The sequence below is a fragment of the Cataglyphis hispanica genome, chromosome 3, assembly GCF_021464435.1.
Source record: "Cataglyphis hispanica isolate Lineage 1 chromosome 3, ULB_Chis1_1.0, whole genome shotgun sequence".
NCBI classification, from domain to species: domain Eukaryota; kingdom Metazoa; phylum Arthropoda; class Insecta; order Hymenoptera; family Formicidae; genus Cataglyphis; species Cataglyphis hispanica.
In genome coordinates this window covers 8,891,545-8,911,360 of record NC_065956.1, presented here as the reverse complement: position 1 = coordinate 8,911,360, position 19,816 = coordinate 8,891,545, and the positions used below count along the sequence as shown (strand labels likewise).

General features: G+C 38.0%; 1 protein-coding gene across 1 annotated transcript; it reads left to right on the top strand.

Moving 5' to 3' along the window:
* The first annotated feature begins 15,095 nt into the window (after positions 1-15,095).
* On the top strand, positions 15,096-19,715 carry LOC126848232 (ubiquitin carboxyl-terminal hydrolase 5). Its single transcript, XM_050588949.1, has 13 exons — positions 15,096-15,341; positions 15,443-15,568; positions 15,903-16,079; positions 16,151-16,257; positions 16,622-17,149; positions 17,279-17,350; positions 17,421-17,616; positions 17,728-17,880; positions 17,950-18,131; positions 18,371-18,750; positions 18,826-19,038; positions 19,307-19,416; positions 19,524-19,715. The coding sequence occupies exons 1-13, from the start codon at positions 15,240-15,242 to the stop codon at positions 19,599-19,601; spliced, it is 2,424 nt and encodes an 807-aa protein (XP_050444906.1). The 5' UTR covers positions 15,096-15,239; the 3' UTR covers positions 19,602-19,715.
* The last annotated feature ends 101 nt before the right edge of the window (positions 19,716-19,816 follow it).

Here is a 19,816-nt window from a genome sequence, read left to right as displayed (position 1 = left end):
ACGGAAGTGCGTATCTGACGACCGCGAAATTCTTAACAGGAAGATTAGAGGCGGAATAACGGTGGGTAAAAAAAAAAGAGGGCGGTGGAATAGGAGGGGAACACCGATCGGGGACAAAAGTATCGATTCAGCCGGTTGGCAATGGACGCCGATAATTCCTCTTTGCTTATCGCACGCCGGAATCCGAAGAGAACCAGAAGACACGCTCGGTCTGTTTGACGAGATAAGCTCGTTTTCGAGAGCGAGAGAGAAAGAGAGTCTCTTTCCCTCTCTCTCTCTCTCTCTCTCTCTCTCTATCTATCTATCTTTCTCGTTTTATCTGTGTGCGGCTGCTTGTGCAAGCGCAGCGGGGTGGAGAACACAGAGAGTCACTGTGTGTCGCTGTTCCGGGATTCCCGCGTGCGGCTTTAAAACTCGGATCGCGCGACGCTTTTTCGGTCCTGCTCTCGCGGAAAAAGCCACGTCGCGTTTGCGCATGTGGTATGTATGTGTGTATATATGTGTCACGCGTGAGATTATGCCGGCAGACGTACGACTTTACGTCTGTTGTTTTTTTTTGTTTTTTTTTTCTGCAACGAGGCGGTGCCGCGGAGTTCCGTTTGCGACGTGCAAAATTTATGCGCTCGAATTATATTAGAACGCTAATATCCGATTCCGGCGACTGAAACGTCGTGTATTCCGCTTTCTTCTTTTTATATTATCAGATTTGTTTTATTATTTTTATTTTTTATTCGTTTAATATTTTATCGTTATTAAGTCATATAATGTATATGTGCATGTATATATATATATATATATATATGTATATTTTAAAAAATTTTATAATGCTGAATATACTCTATTCATATTATGATTAAACAATAATAAAAAATAAGTATTTTTCAGTTAATTTAATTCGATTCGGAAAAAATTTAATTGCACATGCCGTTGTTCAAATATTATTATAAATGTCAAAAAGAGATTACAAACTTGTGATAAAGTCTTCTATAAAGTACTGAGAAGAGGACTCTAAACTTTTTATAAGATCTGTGCCTGAAAAGACACCGCGATAATTTCGATGAATAAATGTTTAGGGCACTCACAATGTTTTTCTACTCTTATGGAAAAAAATAACGTAATCTTCGCGATCATTCTGTGCGTTGAAAATTTTGTTTTAAACTGGTTTACGTTCTTTTATTATTAGAACAAATATCTCTGCCAGCCGCTCTGCGCGTGACATGGGAAGATTCGATCAAGCATGACTGCAGGGTCGAGGAAAAAGAGCGTCAGTTGCAAAAAAAAAAGCGTGGCGTAATCCGAACTTAAACGGCGAAAATGGCTGACTTGGATAGATGAGAGAGAACTCGAGAGAAATAAAATTTCGCGCGCTATGCCTGTAATTTTTATCGCATATATAAATAATATTTTTAAGAAATATGTCTCTCCCATTACATATTATATGAACGGCGATCGATGTATAGCGAAAAATTGCGCGCGGAAATTTTATTCTCGAGGACCTCTCGGGTTTGTTCGAATCGCACGAGGAAACTACGGCGACGATCCCGACAGAATCGCGCGGCGGGATTCGTGTCTCTCGGTTATCGCGCTCCGAAAAACGAGGGGTCGGACCCCGGGGTTTGGTTGAAGCTGAAGCCCACAATAGCGCGAGCCCGTTCCTTTCATTCGTTCCTTTCGTTCGTTCGTTCGTTCGTTCACAGAGAAAATACATGAGCCTGAATTGGTTCGCAGGGCTATAGGGCGTCCTGGGAAGATGCGTGAATGTCCGCATTATGCGCCATCGGTACCCGCGACGCGCGCCAAATGTGCCATTTTCTCGATTCAGACAAGAGATTCGAGACCGTTATGATCTGACCGACGACGAGTCCCAAACCTACATGCCTATTTTTCGATTGTGAAAAAAAAAAAAAAATAGTTTCCGCGTGTTCTATCGATAGGATTAAGCACAGAGATCGTTTCTCCGCGTCCGTGTGCTTTGCATCGAAATTGTATCGAATTTCAATTCCATGGTTCGATATAATCGTGATCCATGGAATTAGCGATGGATTAAGAATTTGCTCTCGAATATATCTTTCCACCGAGTTTGTCGACTGTATATTGATAGGAACAATAATGATGCAACAATAATTTTACATCTCGATAAGCTATGTTGATTTGCAAGTAAACGCGCATTCTATTCGACGATTGTGCATTATTCACGACATTAATCCTGAATTGCCAACATACATCTTTTTCTACTGCTGAAGGAGATTTTCGAGGCGAATATCTTGTGATAAATTTTTTTCAATTATATTTAGCGCGATAAACATAACGGAAAAATGTTACTAAAGTTATACGGTACTCAAAATCGCCCGTAGATGATCATATGAACCCCAGAGATACGTCAAAGGAGTAGAGACTACCGACTGATGCGTGTGTTTATTACGTGTGCATGTGTGTATTCCATTGCGCGTATAAATGAAGAGAGATGAGAGATCGGCCGTCGGCGTCCTCGAGGACCATATTGTGCACTGGGCGCATCGAAAAAGAGAGCAAGAGAGAGAGAGAGAGAGAGAATGAGAGCGATCGGTAATCGTGCACGACCAACGACGACTATCCGTACTGTAGCCGTCTGTATTATACGGGCTCGAAGAATATACGACAATAAGGATCGTAGCCGCTCGAGCGCGGTCCATACCCTACGAGGAAGAGAGTTAATCGACGAACAGACGAACGGACGAGGAACTCCCACGGCTTTTATGGCTCCGCTCGTAAAGATATACCTAAGGCTTTTTCCGTGGAACCTGGGGCTCCACCTTTTACCCCTCCGGTCTGTCCTTCCCGCCCTCTCCGCGGACACGCCCGGTTCAGGAACCCGAAGGCAGAGGATCACGGCCCAAGGGCTCGGTTTCCTTCTCGAGGATAACGAGACGGAGAGAGTGAGCGAAAAAGGAGGGAATGAGAAAGAGAGTATGATCCAAAGAATGCGAGCCGAGGATGCGATTGAGAGATGTAAAGTGATTGTACGATCATATGAGACGATTACGAGGAAAGTTTTGAAATTAGCGGCGTTTGTTCCTAAATTGTCTAGAGTAATAGCACGGGACTTTGACAATAGAGAGAGAGAAAGAGAGGAATTTATAATGTGTATATATATATATATTTTTTTTTTTATTTCTTTGTTTTCATGAAGCGATCCTGATCGCAGGTAGACGCGAGTGGAGAGCGACAGGACGGGAAGAGGGAGGGTCCGTTTCGATCCCGCAATCACGACCTTCCTCCGCGCGCCCTTTTTCCGTTCGCTCTCCCCCTCGTGTCTCCTTCGACTTTGTTCTCTCTTTGTTCTATGCGTGCTTCGCGAATTTCCTCGACGGATTTCGCTCGCTCGCTCGTTCGCTCGCTCAATGGAACGATCAATTGTTAGGGCCGGGAAGAATGATTAGGGTCATTCGACTCACGAACAAAGTGTGTCACGCGCGAGTTTCGAGTATGTTATCGTGATCGCGAGGCAAGTTCGTCGGCACTGTTGCGAAATTATCGTAAACAACCGCGCTCTTCTCTAACATGTTCAAGTATCGTTAACAAGCCGAGTTTCGCGATGTTTGCTTTACGGCCTTAACACGCGTGTTATTTTCTAACAAGAGAGATTATTTAGAAAAAAATTTATACACTAGCAAGTATTTAAATATGCAACACAATATCTGGCCACGACGATGCGATATTCTTAATCCTTTAGAGTTAATTATTTAAGTCACACTTAAGAATCTCACAAGGAATTCAGTATGATAATAATAACGATAAGATTCTTTTTTTGCTCTTTTACAGTTTCTCTCATGGTTTCTTAAAATTCTTCTAAATTTTGCTTTAACACCGAAAACGGAAAAAGAACTTTACGAAACGAAATTGCTGTTACAAACATCTTTATCACTCGCGCGACGAAATAAAAAATTGCGCAAGACGGAGGTATCGCACACAATACTCGTTACACAAGGCGCTCTAAATCACATTAATATTTAGCCGATTGTTTCTGCCGATTGTCCGAGGCTCGCGGCATGCGTGATTACGCAAGGGGGAGACGCTCTAAATTGCATTATTGCCACGTGTTCCTGCGACCTATGTGTTCTCGACGGGAACGCGTAGCAGTCGCGATATCCATCAACGGCCACCAGACATTTGATCATATATGTATATACATATATATATATATGTATCTATCGGAAACCTTTTTCTCCTTCGGGTTTGAAGTCGAAAAGACAAAATTTCCTAATTTTTGATTTTCAATGGGAAGGGAAGATCGATCCCTTTTTCAGACAGAATACGACGCGATCCGAGTGAGCGATTTCCAACGATGGACCACGCCCGCGCATCTAGTATCGGATGACGACGATGATGACGACGATGGCTCTCGACCGTAATCGATCTGGCAAAAATCGCCATCGTTCGTCAGAAAGAGAGAGAGGAAAGAGAGGGGATGGAGGAGACAACAAGAGAGAGAGAGAGAGAGAGAGATATATCATCGAAAGCCTACCGAATACGCCCCTGTGAGCGAACCAAGGCCTGCCTGCTGCAACCAATCGATATCGTCTACCGTTTGACAACCGCGACATTTCTCCGTGCACTCGCTAGTCTCTCTCTCTCTCTCTCTCTCTCTCTCTCTCTCTCTCTCTATTGTTCTCTCTTTCTCTCTGCTGCTTTCTCTTCATCTTTACCCTTCTGTTCACCTTTCCAGTTCTCTTCCTCTCATATTAATAAAATTTTCTCTCTTTTTCTCTATCCCTTCATCGAACTCTCTGCCATTCTCCTTGTCTCTCTCTTTTTCTTTCTCATATCGATAAAATGCATCTCTCGCTCTTTCTCTCTCTTATTCTCTCGCACCCTTTCGCGCCCTACACCTATCCCTACCTCTATCCCAGTGTACGCACGTCGAGGGCTCTTTGTTTTCGATGCTATGATCCATCGACACGATGAAATTCCGCCTTCATTCCGTGTCGGCTTCGAGGTTCCCAGCGATCGACGCGTTTCTTCGACACGAAAAGCGAAGGATCGATACGCCCTTCATCTTCGATTTATTTTCGTCAGGAAGAACTCTCGCGGAACGAGGAGATAAAAGCCGCGCGATCGATAGAAAGATAATTCGGATTTCATCAGATGCCAGACAGAATAATAAGATTTAATTATAAAAAAAACCAACTATTTCGTCATTTTATTTTGATTTTAACGCGAATAGATCGATAATAAAGGGGAAATAAGGAAAATTGTCGAAAAAACCTGATTCTTTTTCTAAATTGAAACATTGGGATTCTCTCTGGAAATGAAGGAAAAAATCCGCGCGCGGATGCGATCGCTGTGACACGTTAGGTTTTTACCTAGAACGAAGGGCGCATTCAAAGTGAAAGGAAAAGTTAGCGCGATCGATGGCGTCTGTGGTGTTACTAATTAGCACGAAGGGCGCTCTCTCTGAACGAAAGGAAAAGCTTTGCTCGCGATCGATCGCGCCCTTGATTTTCTCGACTAAAATAAAGAGCGCTTTCCCGACATGAAAGAATAAACTCGATTGACTTTATCTTTTGATGTTAGCTCGAAAAGGATGCAAGGAAAGAAAAAGAGAGGAAGATAGAGAGAGAAAGAGAGAGAGAGAGAGAGAGAGAGAGAGAGAAGATCGCCGAATGATTTCCTGATCGTAATCCGTTGAAACGTGAAATTAGTTTTGCGCGATAAAAACATTCTTGATTCGAAACGAGGAATATTTATAGAATAAAAAGAAGGCACGATGCTTAATTTTATGCGTTAACAAGGCTATCTCTCTGGAAGGATCATTATCCTTTTCAGATAAACGAAGGAGCGAGGAAATGATGCCTCGCCATTAACGCGTCTTCGATTTTCCGATCAGGAGACTCGTCAATTCTCTCATTCTCGTTCTCAATTTCCCGAATTAGGAGATACTCTCGGGGGGCCAATTTTGCGAGACGTTTGTAATTTTCCGAATTGAAGCGGCGAAAACGTGTTTCGGGGATAGGAAACTTTGATCGTTAATCGGCCCGACCTCGTTCGGAGAACGAAGACAGGAAAGTCCTGTTCTTTCTCTCTCTCTTCTTTACATCGCGTCGTCATGGACTTTGTATGCCCGATGTGTGTCTCGTGTCAAAGGTCCCGTCTACGACCCCTTTGTTCCCCCTTTCGTCCCCTCTCTCCTCTCCTCTTTTTCCATCCATCGTTTAATGCGAGATGTAACATTCTCCTTTTTTTCCACTCTACTCTTTTTCTCCTCACTCCACTTTTCTCATTTCCTTTTTTTTTTCTTTGTATTTTCCTCTCTCTTTCTTGATTCTTTCTCTTTTTTCATCAGCTCGCTCTTTAATTCTTTTCTAGCTTTTCAGACATGCATTTAAAGTCCACTAAGTTGAAGTCCTCAAAAGGCAGTCGAAGTATGCCCTTTAAATTTGTTTTAAACTTAACGATCTTATCGTTCTCTCTCTCTCTCTTTCTTTCCCTCCCTCCCTCCTCCCTCCCGCCCTCCCTCCCTCCCTCCCTCTCTCTCTCTCTCTTTGTTTTTTTTTCTCTTTGGAATGCTTTCTGGTTGTATTTAATATTTTCCTCTGTTTTATTTTACTTTTTCAGAGATATTCAAATATTCAAGTTACAAATCTGAGAATTCTCACAAAGATAGCATTCAAATTATAAATCTGAGAATTCTCACAAAGGACTATGAAAGAGTCTGCTTTCTAAATGCGTACCGAAATCCTCTTTTCTGATTCTCTCTCTCTCTCTCTCTCTCTCTCTCTCTCTCTCTTTTCTTTCTTCTTTTTCCTTACTGTATCTTTTTCATATATGTTAGTTACGCATTCGTTTTATTTATTTATTATTATTTTTTTGTTACATTGCATTAATTTTTTTTATTCATATTACTTTTCTAGCAGTTATACTGTCTACACTGATATACACGATTTACCTGTTGAATATCTTGTTTATCTTGTTCTGAGGCTTGCCCCAGATCAATAAATTGATATCTCCTTCTTTCTTTTTCTCGTCTCTTTTCGTGTCTCTTTGATCTATCCAGCTTCTCTCTCTCTCTCTCTCTCTCTCTCTCTCTCTCTCTTTCACAATTATCATGTTTTCTTTCTGGATTTCGGAGAACCGTAGGAATCCGCGGGGGGAGGGGGATGCGAGGCTATATAGCCAAATCAACTAATTAATACGCTAACATTATTACGAATAGGCAGTGAGAAAACGCGAAAAAACATTGTAAAAAAAAAAAAGAAAAACGCGATAATAAAAAAGAAGCAAACAAGAAGGAATTATACCTATCTACCTACCTACGCATTTAAGGTAATGTACAAGTCTCTAGTGTGATACATTTCTACGCTTATTCTCTAACTTAGTAGTCGAAAAGTCTAAAGTACGGATACCTCGTTCTGTGGTTAGTAGCAAAAAGAGCGACAAGAGAAAAGAGAAACAAAAAAAAAAGAAAGGGAAAAAACGCGCGAAGAGGGTAAACGGAGGACAAGACAAAATGAAAAAAAAAGTAAAAAAAGACAAAAAAAAAACAACCACGTAGTCCTATAACGAAGTAATAGAGTAAACGCGAGCGGAAAAGAGAAAAAAAAAGTAGCAGAGACAGAGACGAAAAAAGTAGAAAGAGGAAAAAAATGATCAAAATACACGATCCGCGCTTGTATGCCAACTGTATGCGTATGTACGTGTGGCGATTGCCACTTCCGTATGATATGCGGAGACGAAATCATCGTCGGCAGACACTTCTCCTTTTGCTTCATTTTATCGGACTCTTATCTTTGAAAAAGTGGTCGACTTCGAAAAAGTGGTCGGTTGCTGACGAAAGGAAAAAGTGATACGAGACAATTCCCGCTGTATTACGATCGAGTTATGATCGATGAGTGGGAGATCGCTCATATCGATATGTGTACATATATGGGGTGCTCCAGAAACTGCACATCTTAATCTTAAGCTGAAATAATAATAGCATCGGTCTTCATTTAAGAAAACTTTCGTGAAAATATATAGCCCTTGCTTCTTTTTAATATCGGAGAGAATTTATTATAAAATAATTAAAATATGTTGAAAAAAATATTGTAATTATTTTATAATTGCTAATGCTCTCTAATTGTAATCCGGTTAATTTCATAAATTTCTGACTTACCCATATATGTATACATCCTAAAATACAGCTTAAAAGACATATACATACATGTCATATATCTTTTAGGCTGATCTCGAATTCTGAAGGAATCGATTTCCATTTTACTAGTCGAGCAAAGGAGAAGTGTAATTTTTGGGAGTCGATGGATAAAATGCGGATCGGAAATGAGTGCGTTATGCGTGCATTATACGAGCGCCAAACTATATTCAAGACTAACAATAAGACTAAAAACCGATAAGCGAGATCGATCCATCAAGAATCAGATTGACGAGTGTGTGAGCGATGCATAGGATCATCTAGTTTGACGCGTAATACGAGCATCGTTGCATGTGTATGCGTGTGGTAGAGCGAAGAGTGCGTGAGTGTGTGAAAACGTGAGATTTGTCGAAACGAGTGTTTGACATATAATATTCGATATATAATGTACATAGTTCTGTATATACGAACGAATCACTGACTGTGTGTGTACAATACTACCCAAATATATTTATATTTCATGTTAAAAATTATTCTATAAAAGAGATTCTTTTTTTTCTGCTAGCGACTCGACATATACTTTCCTTTCTGATCCTTTTTAAGATTACTTTATTATGTTTCAAAGCGTGCTATATAAAAATTTTAATTACACATTAATCACTCGAAAAAATTGCGCTTTATTAATCAGTAATTCAAAGTTGGAAAAAAATTATGCTCAGATTTATTTTTAGAAACATTACTGATTTTTATTAATATCAGGAAAAGATATTTCAAAATATTTTCATATCTCACGAAAGTAATGTAATAAGAGAAACACTTTATTTGGAGACAGTATTCTAATTATTTGTATTAATGTCACGTTTTTTATAGAAATCAGATTATACCTACCCGGCATGTTTTTGATAAATCACATGCATATAGGGCCGTAAAATGGACCCTGCATTCTGGGAGTCGCAGTCTCGACGCGTTAATTAAAAACTGTCGTATCCAATTACTGAAGCCGGAGACCGTGCGGATCAGCTGCGGTCCGCGCGCGCAACCAGCTCTCGCTTTCATTGTCGAGACTGAAAGGGCCTTCGTGCTGCGAAGGGCCGAAGGAAAGCTCCGGACGCGCACTGCCGGCCACGAAAAACGAGAAGAGAAGAAAAGAAAAGAGCGTATATATACGAAATATATATGATGGCGACATGCCAAAGGTTGCAGCAACGGATTTCAATGGCGACAATAACGCCAAAGAAAAAGAGAGAGTAGAAAAACGGTAGGAATTAGTTCAGAATAGCTATGATATTTAACGATAACCGTCTTTCTCTTTTTTTTACCTTTCCTTTTTTCTCCTTTTCTTTTCGTTATGTCGCAGAGATTATATCACAAGCAGAAGAGGTAAGTTACTGAATTTTTTTAGTACACCATTAGTTATGTATTTAAATAAAATAAAAATGATTTGACAGAAAATGAGAGAGAAAAGGTCCATTTTTTTTTTAAATTACCAAAAGAGATATTTGAAAAATTGAAAAAGTCTAACCCGATAATATTATAATACCATGATACGAGAGATGCCGAGTTTAGATATTTTATTTTCAGCGGGTCACTCGGTATTATCGGATTATCACGCGAAAAAAGGAAGTCGGATGGAGGGTTTCCGGGGGAATCGACGTCTCGCTTGCGGTTTACGCGAAGGCGACGTGACGAAATCAAGCCCAGCCTTTTAGAGCCGGCCGTTCCGGCCTCGACTCGGCGGGATGAAATTGCATATTTAGAGGCTGCAGTTGCGAAACATCAGCGACTCTTATACGATTTTCTTGTACGAATTTATACCTTTTTTTTCCTCCATCAAATGCTTGTCGTCTTTCCTCAGGGAGCTCGAATTATATGGCCGCGATATTCCCCGCTCCGTTCTTTACGCTAATGATCGTTATTCAGGCGACTAACCGTCCTTGCGCGGAAACGCAACGTGGCGAATACCGCGCGATGCTCGCGAAAATTTATTATAAGCATTTTGCAGACGATGAAATATTCTCGCGCGGGATCTACTGAGGAATATTTTAGGAGCAGACAAAGCCAAAGGCTGAAGTATCTGTCAGCGCGAAATCGACCTGAAATTTATCGAGAGAGGAAGAATATAGAAAAAAAGGGTGGAGATTTTTTTCTCGAATACATTTTTGCATACATCGGACACTTTTTTAAGTATCGTTTATCAGCTGATTAAACAATTTTATGAAAAGTTTCCATTTTATATCTTTTGATTTGCAATTTCTAGCATTTCCATCATTTCCATAGAAAAGACACTGTATCATATATTATTAATCTGTCATATAAAAATGAATTTATATATATATTTAAATATATAGAGGAAACATATCAATATCGATGTAAATTTTTTACACCGTTGATGTATCTCTTTCATTTTTCAGCAAGTGTGTGTTTTATTAAAGCTGATATAAACTTTATGTTAATTAAATATTAATTTTGTCAAAAGCTTATAATTTATGCATTCCCTGCTCGTTTAAATCAACTTGTCTCTAAAAGTGAATTACTTTGGCATTACATGATTTACTGAGCGGTAATAAATTGAGTTTTTTAATAATACATTGCATTATTCTATACGTTTGTAAATATATTTTAGTCTTCTTTTTATCTTTTTTACCACAATTTTGATCAAAATTAAACCCTACATAATTTTCACTCTGTAATTTTCAGTGAGCATATCGCTTCTGGAGAATCAATTTCTCGAACATCAATTTTTATTTGCTTTAAAAAAAGATTATTCGCTCAAAAGTTTAGAGAAGAATATTATCAAAATATTCTGATAGGAAACAGTCTCTAGTAAATATTTGTGGAAAAATAACCGTAGTAAATATTTATTGGATAATTCTATTTGAACTTGCAATTAAAAACTAGAATCCACACACAAAACCGAAATGATGCATCAATCATCGAGATGAAATATCTTTCTAAAAATTAATTCTCTTGCAACAATTTATTATTCGATTCAATCAGAGAGAAAAGAAATATAGAAGTATTTATATAATCAGCCTACGTAAATTAATAGATTTTAGTGAATTCTCTCGCTCGGGCGAGATCTGGAGGAGTCGCACAGGGAGACGAACCGGCTGGTAAGGAGAGAGAGAGAGAGAGAGAGAGAGAGAGAGAGAGAGAGAGAGAGAGAGAGGGAGGGGGGGGAGCGGGATGGGATGCGCAGCACGTGCGCGTGCTTTTCGGGTCCCCGCGACACCATCGATCGTCGTCGTCGCTCTCTCTCTCCTTAAAGACGAAAGAAGGCACCGTTCGTTCGATTGCATCTTCAAGTGCAAGGCGAGGCAGGCGGCCGTCGCTCACAGCCGGCCGCGGACGGCCGGGGCCGCATGCAGCGGCGGGCATATAAATCAATACGAGAACAGCCAATGTCACTCGCGCGAGGCTCAAAAGCCTCGCCGAAAAAGAGGCGACACTATTATACGGGGTGTCCCGCATCAGGATGTCCCCTTTTTTTAACCCGGCCGCGAATCTGTATATGTATAGATACCTCAATATCGAATATCGCTGATATCGAGCAACGAAAAAAGTTGCGTTGTTTCGTCTAATGTATCACCACATTTTCATCGTATGGTCGAGATTGTATTAAATACTGAGTTTTATAAAATGCACAAGTATTTTAAACTTAATATAAATATGTCACAGCTCTTGAAAATAATATTCGTATTCTCTCGTTATATTTTGTATATATGCATTATTATATATAAAATATAAATAAAATACAGTAAGAGAGTCGAGAAATAACGTGGTCGAGACGCGTTTTTTATTATTCTCGTCGAACGGAATTTTGAAAGATATTTATTTAGACCGAAATATATCGTCTCGATAGCGAATTAATGTTTCTAGTGACCTTTTACGAATTTTCGAGAATTCGTCCTTGCGTGAACGCAAACAATATGCTAATAAAAAAGACCTTAAGCACTCCGTATTGTTAGATGATTTATGTTAACAGCGTTGACCGAGCGATAGATATAAATACAAGGTGTACCAGAACTCTCGACCTTAATTTCAATGACAGATTCCTCGGCATCGATTTGACACCGATTGTTCTTTAAAAATAATTCCGTGAGGGAGAGGAATTGCTATGTGGAAGTTTTTTTTTTCATTCGGACAGAATAAACTCGATTCGCAAATTGAAACTTTAATACATTAAAAGTAATGCTTTGATCTTTAATTGCGCGCTTCAAGATTCGCGAAAAATCTTCAACTCGATTTGCCGAGAGTTGCGAAACTTTTTCTTTCCCCCTGCAAGTCGAGGAAAAATTGCCTATAAATCAAATTAGATTAAATCATTACGATAAACTCGCTGTACATACGTCAGCACGCGCGTCATTGCGTTGGTAAGCGACGTAAACGCACGATGGCACGCATAAAAGGTGCGACTATGATCTTCGCTCGAATTACTGATAAGTCAGCTGTAAGAAAAGTGTCGAGCAAGCAAGACTGCTTTCTCTCTCTCTCTCTCTCTCTCTCTCTCTCTCTTTCTCTTTCTGTAATTATTTAGAAATCCTAGAATATCCCGCATAATTGCTTCGCATAATCTTTACAGCTGCGACTTTGCCGATATGTATGGCTGGGAACAAATAATTACAATAATCCGCCTCCGTTTTATTAACGATTTTTTAATTAATTAAATCATTATATAAATAATGACTTTATGGACTGTAAGAATATATACGAGACTCGAAGCTGCTGTTCCTAAGGAATTTATCGTGTAGAAATTATTTTGTAAAAACAAAAAAAATATTTGTTTTGATACAATATTCGTTATCTTCACATTAATATACGTATTATACAGATATTAATATACGTATTATGCTTTTATAGATAATGGATCCATTAACAATCTCATGACATTTAAAATTTTCCTCAATGTTTTAAATGTGATATAATGCATCCGAAAATACAATTTTAGCATTGACATTGCGGATGCTTTGAGAAGGTTTCGGATTATGATATAGTGCGTATCTTTTTTACGTGATATTATGTCTAGATACATACTATAAAAAATTTCGCCGGACATTTATATATATATATATATATATAAAAACACAAAAAAATAATACAATTCTGGGAATACAAGTCTGAGAGAGATTTGCGTACGCCTGGAGGCGATCGCATATAAGGAGTTAATAATAATTAATGGCATCCGCATCGAGATGCGTCCGCGGCGATCGGCGTTTTTCACCGTCGAGCGACGTTCACCTTTGACATTGACTCTTTCGCGTTTACCATTGACCTTGCGCGACGCGGAGTTATATATAATCTCGTCCGGAAAAGCATGCGGATTTTCTCCAGCGCGAGGTTCATGAATATTTTTCTTCTTGCCGTTGAAATTTTCTCTCTCGTTGTTTCGTCCCTTCCCGTTAAAGTTTTTATTTTAATTCCGCAAAAACTCTTTGATCATCGAGAATTTCCGAAATGTGTGACATCGAACAAGAATATATATGCGTGTGTTTTAGAGTCGTGGAACGTCATTTTTGTTTAGTTTTGTTCGTGAGATCCGCTTTCGAGGATTAATGACGACGGGAACTCTCGAAGCGAATCGTGACGTGAAAAATGTCGCGTGACAGCTCGGATTTCGGGGTCTCTTGTGCTCGCTCAGCAATGGCATCCCTACGAAGGATTTTACGGCTTTAGATCCGACGAGAGGTTTACATGAGACTATATTTCCAGTGTGGCCCACGATCGTGACCAATGACAAGCCTGGAAATATTTCGGTTCGAGTGCGCGCCTCTATTGGTTAAAAAATGCTAGGGAAAACTCTGTACTGAGATATTCGAAATTCTTGTCGTATTTTCGATTTAATAAAACAGCAGTATTAAGAATCTTCTAATAGCGTGTCTCAGATATAAATGATAACATACCAGAATAAACGTAGGATATAATTTTAGAGATTAATAATTCGAATGACGAATTTCGGTAATATAGGGTAAAATATTGATCTTAAGTTAACAGCATGCACGCATGCGATGACGTGCAATTAGATAAAATTACAAATTTTGTGCCAGCTTTATCCTCGATTTCATTACATTGCAATACAGAATATATTAATTAGTCACATAAAATTGTATCAATTATTTTATAATTATATAAAATAATATTTCTATAAAATAATTATGAGATATTAATCAAAAAATAGATGCGATGTAAGAAATAAGTAAAAAAGTATTGCAGATATATGATTTGCCTATATATTATTTTTACATATAAAGATGGAAAAGTAATGTATAAAATTATCATAAGCTGCAATCTCTCCGATTGCATGCTTATTTGCAGCAACGAGAATGCAATATCGATGTACAATAATTTTAAGAACAACGAATGCATACCTGGTGATTATTGTTGCTCCAATATAATTGGTCCTTTGGCGAAAATGTAACGTCGTGAAAAATGCGAAAAGGATTTCGATCACCACCGAACGTACATACGCAAGCAAATTATCAATATCGAGATAGTCACAAATAATCTCGGATATACTTTGACGTTCGACACTTCAGAAGAGACACTCGCGATAATCCATCGGGCGCGAAATTTGTTTATGGACAGTAAAAATTGCGAAAAAATACCCAGCGTTTCGAACTGCGTCTCGTCGCGCGTTCCTTTGTTCCGCCATATTGAAATTCTCGCAGATCGAAACTCGAAACGATGGAAACAGCGCGAACTAGTCAAAATAATTATTTTGATATAAAGAAAATTCGAAATATATGTCAATAGATATTGGAGCTGGTTGAAAATATGAATTAATTGCGTCTCCGAATTCATTGATATAATAGAATGTAATTTTTTAAAATTGAGAATAACATTAAAAGAATGATAATAAAAGGAAAAAGACAAAAAATTCGAAACTTCTTCTATATCGTTCCTCGAGTTCCACGATCGATCCGGTCCGTCGTTCCTCGATTCTCGCAGTGTCATCGATAAGCGAACCGGCGGCGATATACAAATTAGGTTAGGGTTAGGTTAGATGACAACCAACCAACGCCTCTAGCGGTAGCGATTTATTCCGGAGTTTGGAGTTCGCGCGGATCTTCGTGTTAAAATCCTCTTAAAGGAAAAAGAAATTGGCAAAGATTATACCGGCATTGTTTTTCTCGCCATGGAGTTGACATCGTTGACGAAACACCTGAACACGATCAATATCCCGCGGAAGAGTGACAGGATATACAAGGATGAGTGCGTTTACTCCTTCGATACACCAGTAAGATACCCTTTTGTACTTTTTTGTTATCGACGACATCATTCATCAATGACTGATGAATGAGCACGATCATTATCGATGAAAATTCTTTTTCATTCAAGGATTCGCCCACCGGTTTGTACGTTAGTCTCACGTCTTTCCTAGGCTTGGGCCAGGACCATGTCATGTGGTACTACAATAAGTCATCGAATCCTGTGTTTCTTCATATTAAACGTACAAAGAAAGAGGTAATTTGAATTTATTCAATAAACTATGTTGAAGACTGTCTTTAAAAATTTGCACAATCTGAATGGACATGTATATACATATGTCAGATCGTGTATACACAAAATATCTGACAAGTGCTTCGCTAAGACTAGATATATGATATTTCTATTGTTGTTTGATATATAATTATTTCTGTTTCTGTATTTGTAATAGAAAATAATGTTTATATTCTTGATAATTTATTCAAATGTTGGAGTTTTTCTATCAATGTAGAATTACAAAATGTACATGAAAAACCTATCAGATACTTATGTTTTTTTTAATCTTTAAAAACATGTGTAAAATATTTTGTAGATTCCATCTGACGAACAAGGAGATGGACCTGAAAAAAAAATTACACGGCTAGCAATAGGAACAGCTGGTGGATTCATGCCTGATCAACAGAAATATACTTATGATGAGGAGTATAATATTATCATTCTACCTGATTTCTTGTCCATTCCTTATCCTTCAAATAATTTACCTGAGAAGGTAAGATTTATTCACAAGATTGTATTATATATAGTTAATAATGCTTAAAGCATATACAAAATTGTGGACAGGTGGAACTTGCAGTCAAAACTATAATACAAATGGAAAGTGCATGGGCAGTAGCGCAAGTAGAAGCTGTAGCCAATACATGGGATGGAGAGGTCAGATCAGAATCAAAGTGAGCTTCTTGAGAAATTTTTTATAAGATTTATTACCTTATTATAATTCAATGATTTGAAGTAATTGCTAAAAAATGCTAAAAAGAGTTATATATCTAATAAAGATAATGCTTATGTATTTTATCACATGTATTTATAGCATATCAATTGCATTAAATTTAAATTATCATTTGAAATTACTATACCAAGAAAATTTTATTTATATATTGAAATTTAAATATCAACAAAATTTGGTTTCTACTAAATAGATAGATATATCATTTTTTTCGATCTTTTTTAATCACTATAACATCAATGTTATGATAAGTATCTTAACAAAATCTCTCTTAATTGAATAAATGTAAAATTTATCGGGATTTTTAGACATGCCGCGAATTTGAAACAATTAGACAACGGTAAGAAGATCCCGCCGAGTGGTTGGAAATGCGAGAAATGTGATCTTACGCAAAATCTTTGGCTGAACCTGACAGACGGCAGCATACTCTGCGGTCGCAAGTTTTACGACGGAAGTGGCGGCAATGGCCACGCAGTCGAACGCTACCGCACGACGGGTTATCCGCTGGCCGTGAAACTAGGCACGATTACGAAGGGTGGCAAAGCCGATGTATACTCGTATGACGAAGACGACATGGTGGACGATCCGAATTTGACAGCGCATCTGTCGCATTGGGGTATCAATATTGCGCAGATGGAAAAAACGGATAAGTCGATGATCGAGCTGGAATTGGATCTCAATCAAAAGTTTGGCGAGTGGGTGTCTCTGCAGGAAGCTGCCAGTAAGCTTACACCGTTATACGGCCCTGGCTATACCGGATTAATCAATCTGGGGAATTCTTGTTACCTGAACAGCGTTATGCAAATGTTATTCATTATTCCTGATTTTATCAAAAGGTATATATAATTTATAACGATTTCTCTTTTTTCTTTCATATGATTAGTTTTACTATAGCCAATTGTGGAATGAATGGAGGAGTTCCTTATCAATAAAAGGAATATTAAGATCAATGTTTTAAATTTCAGATATGAGAAGAAAGCATTGCAGATATTTCAGCAAAATTGGCATGATCCAGCATCCGACGTTAATGTTCAGATGTAAGTTAGAATAGTTCACGATAAAAGGATTTGGCGATTGTCCAAAGTATAATTATTGTCATTTTTCTAGGGCGAAACTGGGCTTTGGCTTACTTTCTGGCAAATATTCAGAACCACCGAGTAAATCTAGCACAGATAATGAATCACAGCAAGGTATTCCCCCGCGTATGTTTAAAGTCTTGATTGGTCGAGGACATCCCGGCTTCTTTTCGAATCGGCAACAGGACGCTCAGGAATTCCTTCTTTACCTGATTAATTTACTCAATGTAATTATTAATATCATTTTCAAATTTTAATCGAATATTTCGTGTACTATCCAATCTAATTATTAAATATTCACCATCAACGTCATTTTAATGGGCAAATTAATCAAATAGCGCAACAGTCGGCACGAGGTTTGTCCCACGGAATGCTTTAGATTTAAAGTGGAGGAGAGATATCAGTGTAGCAAATCTTGTAAAGTTAAATATACTTTACGACCGGAATATATTCTGCCGCTGCCAATACCGCTGGAGGCTGCGGTGAACAAGGTATGTATAGTTTGATTGAAAAGTGATGTTTGTTACTAAAAGTAATTAAGTCAATATATTATACATAAGGACGAAGTGGCTGCCTACGAGGCCCAGAAAAAGGAAGCTGAAGCAAAAGGACAAAAGTTAGATTCTAATACTATCGTAAGGCCCCGTATAAAATTGTCGTCGTGCCTCGAAAGTTTTAGTCGTTCGGAAATTGTGGAACAGTTTTATAGTTCGGCTTTGAACGAGAAGACGACAGCACACAAGTAATTATTACCGTATATTTGATTAGATTGTGTACATCTAATTGTGAATGTTTATATGTCATTCGCTTTATAATCTTATTTTTAAACATCTAGATTTCACATATTATATTAACTATCAACTATGTTATATTTTATTATGTATTTAAATATTTAATTTTTCTCTTTTGTATAATTATGTTTAAAAATGACTAATTTAATTTTTTACGTTTAATCTCTTTTTCATATAATATTCTTTCTAGAACTACCAGATTAGCTAGCTTCCCGGATTATTTATTAATCCATCTAAAGAAATTTACGGTGAAGGAAGATTGGACGCCTATTAAGCTAGACGTAGCGGTAGAGATGCCGGACACGGTAGATTTGAAATTCTTGCGCGGAACCGGCTTGCAAACCGATGAGCAATTATTGCCGGACGGCGTGACACCGCCTCCGCCTGTTTATAATGCGGTTCTCCTTGAACAACTAACAGATATGGGTTTTCCTCCGAATGCGTGCAAACGAGCATTGTACTTCACCGAGAATCGTGACCTTGAGGCTGCGACCAATTGGGTGATGGAGCACATCGCAGATTCCGATTTCGATGAACCGTTTGTGCCACCGGGAGTTGATCTCAAACAGAGTAAGGATCATCTCAAATATAAAATCGTAGCTATAATTAATCAATTTTCTTCAAGTGAATACCGGTTGATTTCAGACGAAGATACTTTTGTGCCGGATCAATCTGCTTTGGAGAGTGTAATGGCCATGGGTTTTACACGTGAGCAAGCGACAAAAGCGCTCAAAGCGACCAATAACGACTTGGTGCGCGCGGGTGATTGGATTTTCAATCATCCGGCCGAACTCGATGCCCAGGAAACGGATTCTATTGCGACGCCAAAGGTGGAGGAGTTTAGAGATGGAAGCAGTCGTGAGTCATAAATAAAATTGTTTATTTCTCAAACTACGAATTGTTGTTTAATATTAATCATTCAAAGAAAATATATCTCTTAAAAACAATATAGACATAATTAACACTAAATGTGGCATATACAGATTAATAAAATAAGGACAGTTAAGAAAAATTTTATGATTAACTGAGCAAATTTATATTTACAGATTTAGAAAGTTAGACTTTTTTATTTATCGAAATTAAATACATTTTTTCCGATTTTTGTATGTTTTTTTGTGTGTTGTAGAATACAAATTAGTGGGTTTCATATCACATATGGGCACATCGACAATGGTAGGCCATTATGTTTGTCATTTATTGAAGGAAGATCGATGGGTGATATTTAACGATGAAAAAGTACGCTATTGTCATTTCTAGAGATAATCTTTTTTTTATATATCTTTATCTGATTCTATTATTTTTTTAAACTTTGTTTCTCTCTTTACACGAATTTATTTTTGCAGGTTGCTTTATCTGAAAACCCACCGAAAGAATTAGGATATATATACATGTATCAACGGATCCACACGGTTCCACAGTGATCCATGTAGTGTGCTTTTCTTTTGTATAAAGATATATTGCTTTTTTAACAATAAAGAATGATACAATTGCTCTTTATATTATGTATATATTGAATATAATGAAAGTGCGCGTAATTCATAGCCAGTTTTTATTTATCAGTTTTCATTATATGATATTAGGAATATAAGAAATGAATAAGATATAAGATGAAAATTTTATTTTATTTTCTAACAAT